Raw genomic sequence first — 20354 nt, forward strand, 5'->3', positions numbered from 1 at the left:
GCTGCCAAGTACATAAAAGATCCCAAATTTAACCTTTCCTTGGAGATCACCAAAAGGTCATCTGTCATTTTTATCAGATTTCAAACATTCAAGCACCTGACACAATTGATTTCCATGTTCTTATGGAGTGAGAATATTGAAATTTGGTAATTCATATTTTATGGGATTATTATCACTTAGTAAAGAAATTGAGGCACACTGATAAGAGGGATAGAGAAGGGTGCTAGTTTAACTGATTTTGAGCATCCAGTTAATCTAAAAAATATCACAGATGACTTCTGAGAGTGTCAGATCTTGTGTTGGAACTTAGATGCTTTTGTAGTGATGGACAAAAATCAGTGAGGGCAAAAGTGAGGACAAAGTCAGCTCTTTAGAATTATAGTGGATGTGAGAAACCATTCAAGAAATAAGGTACAAATTCATTTTCTAATACTTTTAGCCTTTAAAGGCAAGAACACATTCTGTTTGGGGATGCCCTCTCAGAAACATATTGCCAGTCCCCTGTTTCACTGACTGCCTTGTGCAAATTAAAAAGTAAACTGATTCTGCATATAGCTATACCTGTCATAATGCACTAGCACTTGCCTGATTTCAGATGCTAGTCAGTGTGAGGCCTGGTTAGTAGTTGGCTGGAAAACAATCTGGGAATACAGTACCAGGTGCTGTAGGCCTTTTCTGTTTCACATTTGCCACCTCGCTGAGGTATTTAAAGTGTGATCATCTTTCTCTGGGCTCTAAGAGTTCAGGATTCTAGGGGAAGCAGCATGTGGTCACTTGAATTGAGTCAGTTTTTAACAATGACTATTGAGCATTGTTGCTATTCAGTGGGGGCGGGGAATGGAGAAAGCCAATTCATTATGTAAGCAAAGAAAAGAGTTTTGATCATTTAAACTAGCTATAAAATGCCTTGTCCAACATTAAAACTAGGGTTGGAAGGATTAGATTTTTATTGGAATATGTCAAGGTGGTGTGCTTTTTTTGTTTTTTTTTAACTGTGTATACACAAACTGACAAGGAATAGTCCTAACGATGATCATAGAAATTTACAGATAGGCAAACTAAGAAGAATGCAGGTTGAGAACTTACTAGAGTAAAAATCACTGATTTAGACTTTTTTGAATAGACTTGTTACCAATGGATTAGCAAATGAATAGCAAAAATAGTTATGACTAGTTGATTTAAGGACATTTACTATATTTTATATTTATCTATATTTTGGCATGTGATAGTGACAGTTTGGGTTTTAATGGTTTATAAAGCTTTAACTTTTTCAATCTCAGTGTCTACGGTCAGTAAATAACTTTCTGCCTCACATCCTATAATTTCCCACAACTGTACAAAAAATAGTAAATGCTTAAACTCATAATTTTGGACAGCTGCAAAATTTAAACTGATAAAAATTTGAGAAAATGCTTAAAATAAACTGATATTATCTAGTAAAATTACAAAAAAAAAATCTGCCAAGCCCAATTAAAACATAATTAGTTTATCTTCTTAAAAAAAAAAGCCAGTGTATGAACTGCTGCCATAAATGTTTTATAATGTAGTACTATTTTTCCCTTCAACTACATTGCCTATTTGATAAAAGTGCATAATGTTGTGTATGACTGATGTACAGTACACTTCATTTAAAAAAAACCCAAAACCCTCTGAAAAGCCCTCTAAAGACCAATGTATATTCCATATAGTCAAGCAGACATTATGTGGAAGAGAAAAATTGGTTACTATGTTATGTATTCTTTTTAAGGACAGGAAAACACCCACTGACTCCTTTGGAGAAAATACCATATAGCTCTAATACTAAACTTCTCAGTGAAACTATATAGATATATTCTATTCTAGTATTTCTTTGGATATTGATCATCTAAACCCATTCTCTGGTCACTTGGTGCTATTTCTGATGACATATTAATTTGTGATGTGTACCAACTTGCAATTATACACACTTGGAGCCTCATCACTGATGACCAAACGAAAAGGGGATCTGTGCTAGAAAAAATGGATGGGGAGCAAGAATCATAGAGACAGTTACAAGAAATGAGTGATAATGGGTTGCTTGGAGATCAGTTTGTGGCCCTCCAGCCATTTTCTGTTGAAAAGCTGAGGTTCTGATGCTGTAGCATAGGCCCCTGATTTGTGTAAGGGTTCAGCGAAGTCAGTGGGACCCCCACTGAGACTCAAGGGTCTGCACTAGCAGAGGATTTCATTGCAGGGTAGGGGCTTAAACTGGGAACTGTTTACAAAGATTCCTAGCAAGAGCTTCTAAGTTTCAAACAGCCCAGCAGTTTTCTGGAGGAAAAAACAATGCATGGGAATTTCATTTATCAAGTGCCAAGTTCTGCTTTTGGGTGCATAGATTTTAGAGAGTCCAAATTTGGGTAGCGGAAAAAGCAGTGGTTCTTCTCCATAGGCCCTGTCTACTTGCCAAACTCTGCCAGTTAAAGAAGCCAAAATGAGATGCTGCTTATAGCTGGTGGTGAATAGGCACGCTGTGTAGGGCTTTGCTTGGCTATGTCCTCCGTTGTTGAAGCTCAAATATTCAGCTGGGCTCGTTGGCTTCAACTCCCATTGGGCCCTGCTGGGTTTCACTAAGCGCCATGTGCTTGCATTTTTCTTGATTTGGGAGAGGGAAAGAAGTTGTGTAGTACTCTACCAAGTGCCACCCACCTGTGCCACCCACCTGTGCCACCCAAATGAAATGTCTCAGTAGTTTGTATAGGTCTTCATAGTGTGATTGATGCCTCTGTTTTTACATACCTTGATCAGCTGGGAAAGAGTTATTAATGTGGGCACTTAAATTATCACCACTGACCATTTGAGTTAATACCTTATAGTAACAAGACCAGTTTACACCTCTGAGCCACTGTTTCAGGCCCTCTGCAAACTGCGGAAAACATTGCTGTATTCATTTTCAAGGTTTTCTTTGCACCGATAAGGGCTAGAGGCTTTTTATTTAAAATGAAAATTTATATTTTGGACCACAAAGTGGCAGTTTGGGGAAAACAGACATACAACATATACCCGTGTATATCTTTTATTTGAGTTCGGTGTGTGGTTTCCATTTTCATCAGTATTTGTCCATTAGAAGCCATAAATAAAGTTGTGCTCACTTAATTAATGTCCTCTGTGAAAACATGAAGAATAGATAACCTGTAAAATATGTTTTTCAGTTTTGTCATCTTTTTTTAAAAACAGATTTACTCCCTACTCCCGTGGAAACGTTACTTTCAGCATTCTTACGCCTGAACCGAATCGTCGGCCTGGTTACAATGACTTCTACAATACTCCATCTCTCCAAGAGTTTGTAAAAGCTACGCAAGTGAGGATTCATCTTCTTGGCCAGTATCATACAACTGAGCCTTGGGTTAACTTCAGGCACAGATACTACGGAGTTGATGAAATTACAATCAGTGGAAGGTAGGAGTTATCAGAATGTCTTTTTTTCAGTTAAAGAAACTTCTGAACAATTGAAAATTTGAGGAAGATGTGTGATTAAATCATTAGCCACCTTGAAGTCAATGGCTTTTCTCTGGTTTTACTTTGACTGTGCAAAGTATCTGGCCCATGGTATTGGATCAGGTCCCACATGCCATTAAACATATTTTCTGAACATTTATCCAAATGCATATTTAAAATAATTAATGACTTTTACAAATATGCCAAAAGGGTTTTTTTCTTGGAGTTACAAACTCTTCTAAATAGGGGCTTATAACTGAAATCCTGTCTTATGCTTTGCTTTTGTAGGTCTTCTAAGTTTTATTACACATTTCCAGACATGGCAAATGTAATGGTCTTAATAAAGATCTACATTCTTTGTTTTTGCCACAGTTTTTCCTTTAAAAAGGAAGCTGTTCTGAAAGTGTTGTATTATCTGTGACTGACAGTTTTAATATGTATGTTAAGTATGCAATCTTGCTAAAGGACTAATTATGCCCTGTAAATAATATGCAAATTTAAGAGTGAAATAGTCTCCAAAGAAGTATATGGTGCTGATTTTTGCGAACAAGTATTATATCTGAATTTATATTTTGAAAGATGTGATCTCATTTTGGGAGATAACAGAGGTCACATTCACCTTTATATTAAATTAATTTTCCTAATTTGTAAAATGTTGACTGTTTATTTAGATGTATTGTGATTTCTATTTCAGTTAAACAGTCACTATGTCGGTGACTTTATACATGCACAGTCCTTTCTACTGCAGAGCTACGAGACTATTTCATACCTCAAAAAGAATAGACTGCAGACTCAGTTCTGCCCTCAGTTACTTGGGTGTATTACCTATTGACTTTCATAGGAGGACTTGACTTCAGTGGGAGTAATTTTTTTTAAATTGAGGGCAAAATGGGCCCTGTGTGTTTAAGTTCAATACATGAAAGATCTTTAAGATATTATGACCAAGTTATAAGATCAAAGGGTTAATATTGACAAGATAGGTGCTAGCTTTAGTAAATAATTAAGGCCTTGTATCTGCATAGTATGTAATGAAAGCACGTAATGCACACTTGATAATTTAATAGTTGGTCTAGAAACGGTCCTGTCAATTTACTCCCCTGGAAAGCTGCATTTACTTGACATTTATAAATGTTGAATGGACAAGACATCTAATGGTTACTACACTTAAGAATGGTATTTTCTGGGACTTGGTTTATTCTTAACAAAGCAGAAAATTACCTTCATGACAGTGTAAAAATAGTGGAGAGATGTCTCTCAAATAATGCATGTTGTGTATTTTCTTTAATAGCTGATTTTGTTTGTAGGTGTAATTGTCATGGCCATGCTGATCATTGTGACACAAGTACTAAGCCATATAGATGCCTCTGCTCTAAGGACAGCTACACACAAGGAGATAATGTAAGTCCTACCATCCTGCATGTATTATATCTAAGCGTGGATCGGATCTAAAACAAAATTTGGAGGGGGGTTTCAATCCCTGAAAACTTGGAGCTTTTTTGGATCCCGTGTTTTGATAGGGAAAAGTTGAAAAATTTGGCTTTAGATCCAGATATGGATTACAAAAAAAATTCATCCTCAAAGTTCAGGGGTGTTTGGGTTCGAAGTATAAATTAACAGAAAGCTGAGACTATACTTGCCAGTGTAGGCTTACTGCTTAGATATGCTCTCCGGCCTATAATTGAAATGAATCGAAGAACAGAATCTAAGCACTGGCCTTTTTAGAGGCTAGTTGAAAATGTTAATCTGCTCATATTTTTACAGTCACATATGACATTTAGATATTTTTGATGCATCTCTTTCTCTCTAACTGCAATGGACTATTGTTCTAGTAAGAGATCAGGGTTAATATTGCACTTTTGAATATTTTCCACATTTTTTTTTAAAAATTGGAATTTAGGATAAATCTGTTATGTTTCTATTGGAACCAGAAGTAAAGCACTAATATATATAAAAATATATATATTATTTAAAAAAAAAAGATCTGGATATATTCCAGAATGTCCTCAATTCTACCATGTTCTTCTCACCATTAATAATAATGTTCAGTAAACAGGGCTTTTGTGAATTTTAATGCAGCCATTTGGCAAACTTAACCCCTGATAATTTCCCAGTGTTCTTGGCATTGGAATACCCAGAAAGAATACCTTTATTGAAAAGGGGAAATTGGGGAGGAGGATACAGAATAATGCCCCTTCTAATATATTTTCAGTTTTCTTCTCCAGCCATGTGCAAGCTATATGAAACTGCAAAGTTGACTTCCCTGGGGGAGCCTGGGCAGATGGAATAAGAAAAAGGTGTATCATTTGGCATTCTTACAGGATTTTTTCATATGTGACTCAGCAAAAGCAGAGCCATCTGTTATATACAAACTATAATAAATACTTTATTGAATATTCAGTAGACAGTTCTGCTTTGGCTGAACCAGATGTGTAAATTAAATAAACTAGCATGAGAAAAGGCCTCAATTCTAAGTTCCCCTGTTCCCATGCTGGATGCAGGAAGCGGGTGGAGGAAAGAGAGGTGAAGATTACTTTGTCACCTTGTGCTTTCTGGACTCTGGGACTGTTGGCAGGCCTGCCTGGTCCAGGAGTTGGGAATGTAGTAGCTCAAGACTCTTGGGGAGGAGCCAGTGATTTTCCTTTCTCTAGAAACCAGTCCTTCGAGTCTTCACCTTCTCCATTGAGAGTTTATGGCTCTCTGTTCCTGACGAAAAGTCTGCTTGGGCCTAATTTTAAAGCCCGGTCCAAACCCACCTAGATTACAGCCAGTCTGAACCTGACCCAAGCATGTTGGCTTGTTTTCAGACTAGACTCAATCTGACCTGAGCCCAGCACCTGTAGTGGGGTCCTGTTGGTATTGGGTTGGGTTGCAAAGGTCTAGCTGCTGGCTCAGACTTCATTTTGTTTTCTCTGCAGAGTCCCTGAGGGATAATTATTCCCTGGCCTACCAGCTGCTCCCCCGTTCTCCTGGCCCAGCATTGCTCATTGTAGAACAACCTGTTTCCCATGAACCTGTGTCAGTACTGCTGCCACTGCCTTGTTAGGTCTTGGCCTGGTGGGGCCTTCTGGGTTCCCATGCCCAAAATCCATCTCTGGATGTCTCCTCCATGTGGGGTTGGTGACGTGGCAACCATGTGCCCCACTCTTGCTGCTGGCTGCCTCATTGTGCTGTGTGTGTTGCAGAATGAGAGGCACTGCAACTTGTTGGCAAGCTCACCCTGCTGCACACCCTGCTTAGTGAGGTGGTGGTGGCCAGTAGGAGCGGGAAAAGCAGTCACTGCTGTGCCAATCCCATGGGCAGAAGAAGTTGAATAGAGACTACCTGACCCAAGCCCGAGAGTGTCAGGTTGTTTTCATTCTTGATTCGACCCAATTCCAACACCTGTAGTTGTGTTCTGTTGGATTTGGGTTGGGTTTCAGGAATCTGTTCCTGAGCTTTCCCTCAAGCCTGGATCGTGCAGGAGAGGTGGGCTGCTCTGGGAGCTGGGTGCAGGGAGAACTGACAGTAGCTCTGTGTGCGGGGAGAGGGCTGGTGGCTGTGGGGAGTAGGCAGATAATGTAAGGCTCTTGGGCTGCTCAGTGGGGGATGTCTGACTGGCCTTGTAGAGGGAGAGGGCTAAGTAGGAGAGAGGTCCTATTTGGTTGAGGAAGTGGGAGAGTTTTCTCAGCTCCCATTCCTTAGTGAGGAGCTTTATGAATGAACAGTCTCATCTTTAGCACCATAAGGGATATAGCCCTGTATCATTTTGTGCTCAACACTGACATACACAAATAATTTGTGTATGGCTCAGTCATTTAGACATCCAACTTTCTAACATCAATTGCTGTAGCAAAATTAGAAAGCTGACAAGTACCCTGCCAAACTCTTTCCTTCACCAAAAATTGTAAATGTTATTTCCCCCTCATAGCTGTGTGTGCTTAATGTTTCTCCTTTTGATTTGAATCATATCTGTAAACTTCTTCAATAACTTAAAGTGGTGTTAATTGAAACCCACTATATCCTTTTTTATCACTGAGTTTCCGTAAAGCTAGCCTTAGGGTAGCTCATATCATAATAAGCACATTGCCAGCATACTTTGTGACTCAGGGGTAAGAACTTTATCCTTTCTCTGCCACATGATGAAATCACTCATCTATGATAAGCACTTGCATTAGCCCTTTCTTTGAGATAGCCTACAGCCCTATCAAAATCATCTAAATTCTAATATAGTGATAGCAGCAGAGAGTCCTGTGGCACCTTGTAGAGTAACAGACGTATTGGAGCATGAGCTTTCGTGGATGAATATGATGCATCCGACCAAGTGGGTATTCACCCACGAAAGCTCATGCTCCAATACATCTGTTAGTCTATAAGGTGCCACAGGACTCTTTGCTACTTTTACAAATCCAAACTCTGAAAAATTAGTGGGCTGGGTGTGTGTGGGCTTGCCTGTTTTTTTAGGTTAATACAGAAACAGGTACATTGCCATACATATAGTATTACAGGGACATTGTCAGCTTGGAAATCACATTTCTTTCCAAAAATCCCAAACTACTATACTATAAGTAATCCCTTAAATAACTTTAATTGGAAGGTATTAGCTTTTTTTTAATTCTTTTTCATTTCATTTACACTGTGCATTTGGCAGCACTCTGTATAATCAGTTGCACTTTTTTTGCTTGTACACATACCTCCAAAATGCAAGGGATGTTACTCATTTCAGTCCCAAAGTTATCTCATTTCTACACAAATGTGGTGTTCCCTGCAGTTTTATTGTTGAAAATTAACCTAAAAAATAAAGAATTAATAAACTGGTCTTATAGAAAGAGCTATTTATTCTAAAGGAAGAGTCCTACTGCATTTTTGTGTTCATGATTTTTGGTTTTTGTCACATCTTGTGTACAATGGTGGACAAGCTTCCCCTGGGCCTGGAAAGTTTGACAGTAACAGCAACAAGCAAAGATGAAACTGAATGGGCAGCAAGAAGCAGAGGGAGAAAAGGTTGGGGTGGGGTGAGAGGTTTAGCCTGAGTACATTTGTTGTTTTGCTCTCATGATCACACCACAGATCCTTCTAAATATAAACCGAGGAACAGAGAGTCTTGTAACCATTTTTTACAGTAATTAAAAATATTAGTCTCTACTATTTAAATGGTAGTCTATCAGAAAACTGAAGTTTCTAAAGTAGTCATTTTAAAAAAAATTCAAGTTGACAGTGTCCCTTTAATTAGAACAAGCATTGTGAAATGTGACTTTGTAAGGATTAATTATAAATATTTAATAAGATCTGGAAGTTCACCAAGCACTCTAGCAAGACCTGCAATACCTTGTGAAAACAAACCAAATACATATTAATGGTATAACTGCCTTATCAGATAACTTTTGTCATTGTTAATGGACCGTTTCAGTGGGTGTCACATTTTTTGAATTGGCTTGAGTGCATTGTGGTTTAAATTAACCAAATTCACTCAGAGAAAAATAAGTGGGGTTGTTTAATTATATTTTTTAATTCTTTAACAGCAATATCAATATCTACTAAAGATGAACCAAAATAGAATTGGTTATTTGCAACTCATTATTCCCTTCCCTGATTTTCATGGGGAATTTAGATTAACGAGATCCAAATGGCTCAAGGTTTTGAGTTTGTAAGGCAAAACACACAACTGATGTAATGCAAAACCAAAATCCACCTCTGTTTTTGACCATCTCAGGTATCCGTACTCTAGTGGCTGGAACCAAGAGGGTGTTTTTCCTCTGTGTGGTTTACTTGGAACATAATGGTGGATATAATACCTGAGTATGAAAACTTTACTAGTCCTGTATTTGATACTACCATTGGTTGAAAATAAAAATTAGGTCATAGCTGTAGAGTTAGTGTTAAGATGGTAGATATGATACTCCTTTCATTCAGGTTTTACGCCATCATAACTGTGTTGAATTCAGCAGAGGGGCTGCAGAAGCTGCTATAACCTTGAGACTGCAGCAGTGGTTGCAGAAAGTTCTGTGGCTTGTGGAAGAGGATTAGCTCTGCAGCTAACTCCTGCCCAAAACTCATGTACTCTTTGTACGGGTGTCAGGATTAATTCCACAGGTAGATGTCTTCTCTTTGTATTAAATCCCTCCATGCAGACCCAACATAATGCAATAAAAGCTGTGTTATCCAGGACTTTATCAACCGGAAAGCTCTAGAAACCGGCATTTCTGATATCTCAATACAAATCTTCAATCTAATAGCCAGGACTGATGCTGAAGCTATTCAGGACCTGAGAATTTCCGAGAGCAGTCGGACTACGCTCGATTTAGCCGAGAAGAGCCAAATACTGTTCTGTTTGTATCCGCCATTGTGATCAGTCGGTTTATTAATTGGTGTATTGTTCTGTGTTTATTGTTAAATATCAATACCACCAGACCATTATGGCATCCAAAATACCAGCAAAAAGCAAAGAAGAGAAGTGTAACCGAGTTGTGCTGACATTAAAACAGAAAATAGATAGTTGTACATGTCTTGAAAATGACAAGAATAGGAATGTTTTGATGCAACAGTACAATGTTGGCTCATCCACGATATACGACATCAAGGATCAAAAAGGAAAATTGCTCAAATTTTTTGGTAGTTGTTAGTCAAATAAAACTGTTGAACAGCAGCGTATTAGAGCAGCTAGACAGTGTTTTATATGAATGGTTTTCATTGAAATGATCGGAGGGTGCCCCTATCGCTAACTCACTGAAAAGGCGAAAGATTTTTATAAGCAAATGCAATTGACTGATCCATGTGCATTTTCTGATGGATGGCTTTCATGTTTTAAACTTCGTCATAGCATTAGAAAACTAGATGTATCCAGTGAACAAAAATTGGCTGACCTTGAAGCTGCAGAAAAATATTGTGAATTTTTTAGAAATTTAATTGCTGAATATGATCTGTCCCCTGAACAAATTGATGAAACTGGCCTATTTTGGCAATGCTGGCCAAATTCTGCCCTAGTAGGTGCAAGTGAATCTATTGCTGCTGGTTTTAAGCAGAATAAAGGCAGACTGACTGTTCTTGTGCGTTAATGCTGAAGGCTTGCATAAAATAAAACTTTTGGTGATTGGAAAATATAATCGTCCTAGAGCTTTCAAAACCGGTTGTTTACAAAGTGCAAGGTAATTCATGGATGGACAATTTTTTTATGATTGATTTCATCATGTTTTTGTACCTGTAGTGAAAGAACATTTTAGAAAAATAGGCTTGCCTGAAGATAACAAAGCTATTCTGTTGCTAGACAATCATAGAGCTCAACAGAGTTAGTGTCTGGTAATATTTTTACTATCTTCCTGCCTGCCAATGTTACTTCATTGATTCAACCTTTGGACCAGGGCATCATCCAGAACAGGGGTGAGCAAACTTTTTGGCCCAAGGGCCACATTGGGATTACTGTATAGAGGGCCAAGTAGGGAAGGCTGTGCCTCCCCAAACACCCTGGCCCCCACCCCCTATCCGACCCCTCCCACTTCCCACCCCAGACTGTCCCCCTCAGAACCCCCGACCCATCCAGCCCCCTTTGCTCCTTGTCCCCTAACCACCCCTTCCCGGGACCCCCCGCCCCTAACCACCCCCAGGACCCCACCCCCATCCAACCTCTCTGCTCCCAGTCCCCTGACTGCTCTGACCCCTATCCAAACACCCGCCCCTTGACAGGCCCCCCTGGGACCCCACGCCTATCGAACCCCCCCGTTCCCTGTCCCCTATCCACATCCCCGCCCTCTGACAGGCCCCCCCGGGACTCCCACGCTTATCCAACCCCCTGCTCCCCAGAACCTCTGCCCCATCCCACTGCTCTCTGTCCCCTGACTGCCCCCCGGGCTCCCCCAGCCCTTATCCAACCCCCTGGCCCCCTTACCATGCTGTTCAGAGCAGCATGTCTGGCTGCCACACCATCCGGCCAGAGCCAGACACGCTGCTGCACTGCTCGGCAATAGCACGCAACCCTGCCCCCCAGAGCGCTGCCCGCACGGCGGTGTGGCTGCAAGGGAGCTCCCCGGCCGGGAGCTCACAGGCCGAGCAGGACAGTCCCGTGGGCCGGATCTGGCCCGTAGGCCGTAGTTTGCCCACCTCTGATCCAGAACATGAAAGGTTATTACAGAAGAGATTTCTTGAGAAAGCCGTCCAATCATGAAGGCACTATACAGGACTTTCAATCTCGTTATAACATGAAAGATGCAATTTTTAATGTTGGTTGTGCCTGAAATTCTGTTAAAAGTGAAATATTAAGGAGAGCTTGGACAAAATTGTGGCCTAGTGTTACGTTTGCAAAAGTGTCTTCTGATGAAGATGAATCTGAAGGCTTTAAAATAAGAGTTAGAAAAAATACATTAGCACAAATTCTTGAAATGGTTGATACTCCTTCAAACCCAATCAACAAACTTCCTGAAAGTGAGATAGAAGAGTGGGTTGAAGCGGACAAGGAGGTTGAAGTGACACATACTGTTACTGATACAGAAATAATAGAGAATGTTTTGAATCCTGAAAAATCAAAGGACACTGATAAAGACAGTGAAGAAGATGATTTTAGTGAAGAAGACAAAATAACTTGAGGAAAGGCTGCTTCAGCTTTTGATACAATAGTTAAATTTGCAGAAAGGCAGCCATGTTATACTTCACAGGAGGTTATGCAATTGCACATTCTGCCCTCCACTTTTATGCAAAACAGGCAGAAGACAAGTAAGCAAGCTAATATCAGGGATTTATTCAAAAAAGCAGCTTCCAGGGTGTGTCATAGGGTCATTACAGATTCAGCCCAATCTCCTACACCTTCTACATCTACAATGATAATTGATGTTGATAATGATGACCCTGAGGCACTGCAAGATTCTGACGTGCCTTCTGAATCATCAAAGAAAGATTAAATTATGTTCAGTATAGTTTTAGTGTTAAGTGTATTCTTAGTGATCTGGGTATATGCCATGCGCTGGCCATAGTGATATGTAGTGTTATAAGATAACCTACTGTATAGAAAACTTTACCTGTATACACTTAAGTGCTTCAAGAAACCAGCCACTCTGCAGTGCAGTACTACTACTGGATTGGTGAGTACCTGTTGTTCATTTAATTGTATTCTAATTCTTTAGAAATTGGTATTCCATTGTTAAGTATAACTTTAGTTAACTGGAATTTTTGACTAACTGGCAACCCCCATTCCCCCAACATGCCAGATAACAAAGCTTTTACTGTATTTCTGGGTAAATTTTCACTCTTTTGCGGGCACAAATTACATCTGTATTTTTGAACCCACAAAAAGAGGTGTTTAGATCTTGTTACACCTCTATCTAATTATTGTGCTTTGGATATAAATCAAGTAGCTGTAGGATGAACTATTCATGTGTATCCATAATTTGTTTTACAGGCATAAGTTTTGTGAGAACAAATAGCACTGCAAACAAGGTGACTGAGGCTTAAGCTTGCAACACAAAATAGTAGTAGTAACTCAAGGACCACAAGTAAGGGAATATATGAAAATTTAATGATTTTTGTTGAGTACCTTGGAACAGAAATCTGAGATCCTTTGACAAACTCCTAACATATAGCATAGTGTGCCTTTGCCACATTTATACTTGGTACAGCTAAAGTTGAGCATATCTGGCACATACATCTGGATGGATGTCGCACTCTAAAGCAACAAAAGACATTAAAAATCAAATAATTTATTACAGATGGAAATTGTCATTAAACAAATCACTTGCATCTAGTCCTTATCTGAAATGGATTGGTCTAAGTTGAGTTTCCAGACACAATTTTTTTTTTCCCTTTTTGGAGAGTTTTGTTTGGGTTGAAGACCCATTTTGATGTGAAATTCAGAGCAGGGAATGCTTCCTTATGAGTGATTTCCACATGTAGACCCAGCAGATTCTGTAGACGAAACAAATATCTACATCTGAGAAAGAAAAACCAAAAAATCTTTCCTGGAAGAATTTTAAAATTCTTCTGAGCCACTGGAAGGATCATCAATTACCATATGAAAAGTAATAATTTACTTCATAGAACACCTATTTTCAAATTGCTGTATGAACCGGTGTTAACTAATTTTTACAACGTCTCTATCATGTAGGTTAGAAGTACTCTCAATTTAAAGTAGAAACTGAGGTGCAGAGAATGAAGTCCTGATCTTTCAAACATTTACATATGTGGGTAGCTTCACAAACATGAGTAATCTTATGTCCAAAGAAATTTTTGGATCAGCAGAACATCATATGAAAAACTGGAACTGTCCATGAAAAAACGTGGCCCTTGATCACTTTAGCTTTACCTTGCCACACACAGAGACTCCCTTGAATTGGTCACAGTTGAACATTAGATAGATGTTTTTCCCCTTCTGTTTCTGAGAGATGTGCATGCCCTGGATTCTGAGATACTGTGCATGCCTTGGAGGTTTTTTGGGTGCAAGTTGAGAATCAGTTATTGATTACAACATAGAGGGCCGAGGGCTTTAGAGTTTTCAACTTAAACAATCAATTCGAACACCTCTTCTGTCTTCAGTGCCCATTAAATTAAAAGAGGGTGCTGTGCTGTTGATTACCATTAATCAGATCAGTAAGCCATTTTATACTGTTACAGGAGAATCTACTATTAATAAAGCCAGTTTGGATTAGTATATTTTTAGATGTCTAATTAATGATTTGTGTCTGAACTGTTACAGCTTTTAGTATAGTATGTACTAGTTAGTTCAATTAATAAGTGTCTTTTTATCTCAGGCTATCCAATAAATAGTGTACTGTAGTTGGGGCATCAGGGATAAATCTGGGAGGAAGCCAGTCATTTCAGAAACATAGCTGGAAATGATTGAGTAGAGTTTGGGATAACAGCAAATAGAAAGCCATATGGTCAGGAGCCTTACAAGCTTGACATGTCTCTGGAAGTTATGGGTTTGTCCATGAATTCATGCTTGGAAAACCACTGTAATTTCACAAATGAAAGATCATAGACTTCTAAAGTAATCTGTGTACAAGAATTCACTGAAATATTGAAAGAACTTGTTGCTATCTCTAATACCTGAAGACATGTTGCCCAGATGATCATTCACTAGGGGAGTTGTGAAAGGGTTAATGCTCTGTCTAAAAGGCTCATCCAACAGTAATACGCTTCACTTTGCAAGGATGATGAAAATCCATGTGAGATCTAAGTCAAATGGCAATTAAAGTTGCACTTGTCAGAGTTATCTTTTGCAGAAGTAAAAAAAAATGGGGGCTGACCGGACAGTTAATTTAAGAGGCTCCTATCCATGCTAGTACGTGGGTTGGTCCCTGTTGAGAATATTTTGCTAGCTTGGCAGTTGGTAGTGTGGGAAGCTAAGATGTTTAGGTTTTTAGGATGGGTTAATTAGGCTTTGAGCTTTGTTTTGAGAAGTTGGCCTTGGCTAGTTCTATGAAGTTACAGCTGCGGGTGTGTTAAATTTGTTAACCAATTAGCAACTGCTTGCTTGCCTGCTTTAAGAGTATAAAGAGCATGCTGGAAATGAATAAAGTACTCTCTGCTTATGATCACATGGGTTGTCAGACTCTGTCCCTGCTCCTCTGCGATGCAACAAATGGTGACCCCGACGTGATTGAATGAGGACAGTGTTGGTGGCCTGAACTGAAAAGAAGAAAAGGAGGCGCACCTGAGTCTCAGTGTCGAGCGGCTAGGAGCCGCAGGGCGTCCGAAAAGAGGGGCGCACCTGAGCTCAGTGTTGAGCGGCGGCCGCAGGGCGTCCGAAAAGAAGGGCGCACCTGAGTTCAGTGTCGAGCGGTTAGGAGCCGCAGGGCGTCCGAAAAGAGGGGCGCACCTGAGCTCAGTGTCGAGCGGCAAGCCGCAGGGCGTCTGAAAAGGGAGGCACACCCCAGCCCAGAGGTGAGCAGCTAACATGGGAACCGCTGCATCAGCGGAAGAAAGGACGGTGCATGAATATTTGATGCGCATCGCGGAGCGGCAGGGAGAGAAGCTCCCCTCTGATAAGTTATCCCGTCTGCTGCGGTGGGGACGGAGAAGGGGACTTTCTGTTCAACCAAGTACAATTTTTGATAAAACTGTTTGGGAGCGGCTAGGCTCCGAGCTTTGGAAGTCGGTGGCTCGGGGCGATAAGGAGGCCTTCTCCCTGAGTCCAGTATGGAATAAGGCGAAGGAGATAGTAGAAACTCTCGCGGCCGAGGCAGGAGTGCAGGCGGCCCTTTCTGAGCTTTGCCGCCCAACGCCCGGAATGCCTTCTGTGTTGCCGGTTGGAGCCAGAGAGTTTTTCGGTGGTGAGGACACGGTGATACCTTTGGCTTCCAACCCCTACCCTATGGATGATGTTGCCCCTGCTACGGCCCCACTACCCTCCAATGTGGCTATCGGCCCCGACATGATTGATCCTGCTACGGTCCCATTACCCCCCGATACGCCCGAGCCTATGGAGACAGCCTTGCCGTATGCACCCCCTCCAAAGCCATGCCGTGTCCACGGGGCCTGGGGGTGCCACGATTGCGGGGGGACAGAAGAGGCTCGGGTGGAACATGTGCCATCGAACCCATATCCCGATTTGACTACGTTTCCTCAGTTTACTCAGTCTGATGCCTTCTATAAGGAGATGGAGCGCCAGGGTCGACAGCTGCAGCATATATGTGACAAGTTGGACCAATTGGAAGGTCTTCCACCTGGATCATCGCGATCGCATCTTCACAAGTGCTTTCATTCGACTCGCCCCCCGCCCCGCCTGGCCCCGGGGACCCTCCAACTGGAGACCCTCCGGATCCGGTACAGCGCTGGCATGGGGTTTTAAGAGAAGCCATCCTTGAAGGTCTAACACCCGAGGCCTTTCCGGTGATTACGCCAGACCCTCAACACCCTAATCATAGACGGTGGGCCCCTTTGGACTGGAAGTTGATCCGTGAGGCACAGAAATCGATCATGGCTTATGGACTAGATAATCCGTATGTACAGTCTATCATTGAACAGGTATTTGTTGGCCAAGCAATGTGTCCGTACGATGCGATTAAGCTAGCTGATATGCTTCTTACACCTACACAGAAACTGTTGTGGAAAGATGATTGGGCTAAGAGAGTTGACTTGGCTCTTGTCCGCAATTTGGATTTACCGGATGATGATCCTCGGCGCCTGGCCACTGCTGATATGTTTTTGGGAGCCGGTCGCTTTGTTGACCCGCACTTGCAAGCTCGCCTTGAGCCCCGGATCCTGCAGCAATCACAGGAACTAGCTTTGGCTGCCTTTAAAGCGGTGCCCCAGATGGGAAAGCCGGTCCCTCCCTATGCTAAAATTACACAAGGCCCATCGGAACCGTATTCCACCTTTTTGGATCGCCTTCGAGAGGCTATTGATAGATCTCCCAATCTGACGCCAGAAGCCAGAACTGCAGTTGGACTTGATCTTGCCACCCAGAATGCAAATCCCACTTGCCGCCGTATATTAGCCACCTTGCCCAAGACTGCGACCCTGATGGAAATGATTGAGGCATGTGGTAGGGCCGCTGTGCTTGAGGAGACGGATAAGGCGGCAATTCATGCTAAGGCACAGGCCTCTGCACTGGCCGTGGCGTTACAACCCCTGCTCGGGGGACAGCGGGGGGCTAGAAGACCGACCCGGCCAGCCGGCCCCTGTTTTGGTTGTGGAAAACCCGGGCATTTCCGGCGGAACTGCCCTATGCAAAATGGGCAGCAGGCCTCTGATGTGTCACCTGAAGCTGCAACTGGCGCTTGCACACGATGTGATAAGTTTAGACATCGCGCCGCCGACTGTTGGGCGCGTTACACGAAGGATGGAACACCGCTGCCGGGAAACGGATCACGGAGCGCCCCTCGGAGGAGCGCGACGACACAAGTGCCTCCACCCGCCAACCCGGCTGCCTGGAACACCTCACCGGAGCAACCCGTGGCAGTGCCGGAGTGGACTTGGCCACAGCGACAGATGTAGTTTTAGAGACTGACGAGGTTCAAGTTCTTCCTTCCAACACCGATGGTCCATTAGGATTTGGACTGAGTGCCCTTTTGATTGGCCGTTCGTCGACATCGAAACAAGGTATTTTTGTTTTGCCTGGCCTTATTGATGCCGACTATACGGGGAATATTGGGATAATGGTACGCGCCCTTTGTCCCCCTGTGACTATAACTGCTGGTACACGTCTTGCTCAGTTAATACCTTTCAAGGGATGTGTGCCCCGACCGACCCCGATTGACCGCGGGTCTCGAGGGTTTGGATCCATTGGCCCTCCCCAAACTGCCTTTGCTATGGACATTACTTTGTGCAAGCCCACCCGAACTGCTCGGCTTCAGGGATCCGATGGGCGGCAAATCACTCAGGAAGCTTTTATTGGGGATGCAATGCAGAGTGGGGTAACTGAGGCACCTGGGACGACAGAGGTAGAAGATACTGTGTTTACCTTGGAATTAGAGCACACTGAAGCGGTTGCAGCTGAGGCCCCCATGCAGAATGATGTAGGAGATGCGCCATCTAACCTAGTATCAGAATGCCCAGGGGCAGTTGTAAATGGGGCCCCTCTACAGAGCGACATGTGTCCTCAAGAACTGCCTGTGTGTGGAAAGGGAGACGAAGAGGAGCAAGAGAATTTAGCTGTGCAGCTGGCAGATACTGGCTCACCCATTTTTAGTATTGAAAGCTCTGGGGCTCAAAAAACATTTGTGCCTGTTACAGCTGCAGCAATTGAAGAACAAATCATTGCAGAAACTGTAACATCTATGGAAACCTCAGCTGAAACTTTAAAGCCTTTAGAAGCAGTGCCTGGAAAACTATTTCCTGAACTAGTCCAAGATATTACCACTGCTCATTCGGGATTTGAGGCTGCAAACAGTAGGACTGAAGAAATTGCAACTGTGTTAGTATCAGAGATGTCTGCTGCAGTGGTGGATGGAATGTCTGAAAGAGCCACACGATGTACACAACCTGGGCCCCTGGAGGAAAGTTGCTTGTTTGCTATGCCAGGATTCTTTTTGTTTGATCCTCCCTGAATGATTTAATTGATTGAGATAATTTTTGCTTTGCCTGAATGTATAGGATGATGTCCTGATAATTTCCCCCGTAGAACTTGAACCACGATGGTGGTGGAACAGGAGAAAAAACACTTACATTATTGATATTGCCAATGTCTAGAAATTCCTGACTAAAAAGACATTGAGAACTGACCCTGGTAAAGAAGCAAAGAATTGCACACTGGCAGGAAAAAATTTGGGACTCCTGCTAAAAACTGTGGTATTGATTGGATTTTGGGGTTTATTTTGCAGGCTGCGCCCTGTGTTGTGGAATTTTTTTTTTAGCATGTATTGCCCTCCCTAATTGGATTGTAAATGATATTACCCCTCCCCATTACTAACCCCTGTTTTTTAAAGCCTATTTGTTTTTTGTTTTTAAAGTTTGAGAAAATTCGGCCTAAAGGTTTGTTGAGTATTCTTAAAGCGGAGAGTTGTAGGCATAAATCTAGGAAATTTGGGAGAATGGCTTTGAATTTATGTGACCCAAAATACCTTTATGTAAAGTGCTTTGGATCGGGCCCAGGCAGGCACGCAATAGATAGAGAACTTGAAGAAGAAAAAAGGATCGGGCCCAGGCGGCGGGCAACAGACAACAAGCTTGGAATACTGGTTGATAACCTTGAGGGTGTAGTTGATAGAAAAGGTAATTAATTACTAGCGAGTAATGTTAGGCAGAGTACAAAGTTAACTCTGTGGTTGCTGGAGGGAATAGCAGTTGAATTTAGAAGTAAGTTAGGATGCAATTGTATTACTGTAAATGATTTAATTGATGATGTAATTTTCCTTTTTTGCCTGATGGTACTAAGGGTATTTGTATATTGTATGTAATGATTGATTGCCCAGTAGGGGTAGTTTTGTTTTGTTTTTTAGATATTAAGAAAATTGGTGTTAGCTGCATAGCATTTTATGTACCATGCATTTATTTACAGAGTTAAATTTATGTTATGTGTTTTTTGTTTTGTTTTGTGGTGTTTGTTTGTTTGTTTTTTTCTGGCCAGGATTGTTTTTTGTGTTTTATGTGGTTTATGTTGTGTTTTTTCTAGGACCCCCCCCTCCCTCAGTGTCAGTTTGATCGCCTGACATCTGAGGGATAATTTGGTAATAGAAGTTTGCCACAAGTTGGTGTGCTATTGAGTAGGGGGGAATCCTGTAGAATTTACACCATTTATTTGTTGTGCTTTGTTTTTGTTTGGTGTTGTTGGGGTTATGTTAAGAATTGCATGGTTATATAGGTTGGCTTTATAAAGTTTTAATTTTGGTTTGTGATAGATTGTGGTGTTATGTTGTTATAAGTTGGAAATGTTTTGCTAATGTTTTTATCCCTTTTTTTTTCCCCCTCCTTTTTGATTTTGGGTGGAGGGGGGAGGTGTTGAGAATATTTTGCTAGCTTGGCAGTTGGTAGTGTGGGAAGCTAAGATGTTTAGGTTTTTAGGATGGGTTAATTAGGCTTTGAGCTTTGTTTTGAGAAGTTGGCCTTGGCTAGTTCTATGAAGTTACAGCTGCGGGTGTGTTAAATTTGTTAACCAATTAGCAACTGCTTGCTTGCCTGCTTTAAGAGTATAAAGAGCATGCTGGAAATGAATAAAGTACTCTCTGCTTATGATCACATGGGTTGTCAGACTCTGTCCCTGCTCCTCTGCGATGCAACAGGTCCCTTCCACACTGGTTGGTTGGTTGAACCATGTTTGGCTACAGCTATGTTTAAATTGTACTTTTATTTTTTTAATCCTGGATGAAAAGCCAGTTTAGATGGGATTTTAGGAATAAATTTCCAATGGAGTTTATAGAAAACTAGGCTCACACTCCTGTTACTGTTCATAGTGCGGTTGTATTCCTAACACTGTGTGTAAATAGCTGAAAATGTAACTCCTGTGAACAATGCTGAGAGTTGTAAGCCTAAATTTCCAAATAGTTGGCAGACTGTAGTTT

General features: G+C 41.6%; 1 protein-coding gene across 1 annotated transcript in view; it reads left to right on the forward strand.

The window, feature by feature from the left end:
* USH2A (usherin) overlaps positions 1-20354 on the forward strand; it is a 624012-nt gene that overhangs the window by 87699 nt on the left and 515959 nt on the right. The window contains exons 9-10 of the mRNA XM_045011456.1: positions 3196-3417; positions 4761-4854. Coding sequence (XP_044867391.1) covers positions 3196-3417; positions 4761-4854 — 316 coding nt within the window. The remainder of the gene's footprint in view (positions 1-3195; positions 3418-4760; positions 4855-20354) is intronic.

This window comes from Mauremys mutica, chromosome 3, assembly GCF_020497125.1.
Source record: "Mauremys mutica isolate MM-2020 ecotype Southern chromosome 3, ASM2049712v1, whole genome shotgun sequence".
In the NCBI taxonomy this organism is placed as follows: Eukaryota; Metazoa; Chordata; order Testudines; family Geoemydidae; genus Mauremys; species Mauremys mutica.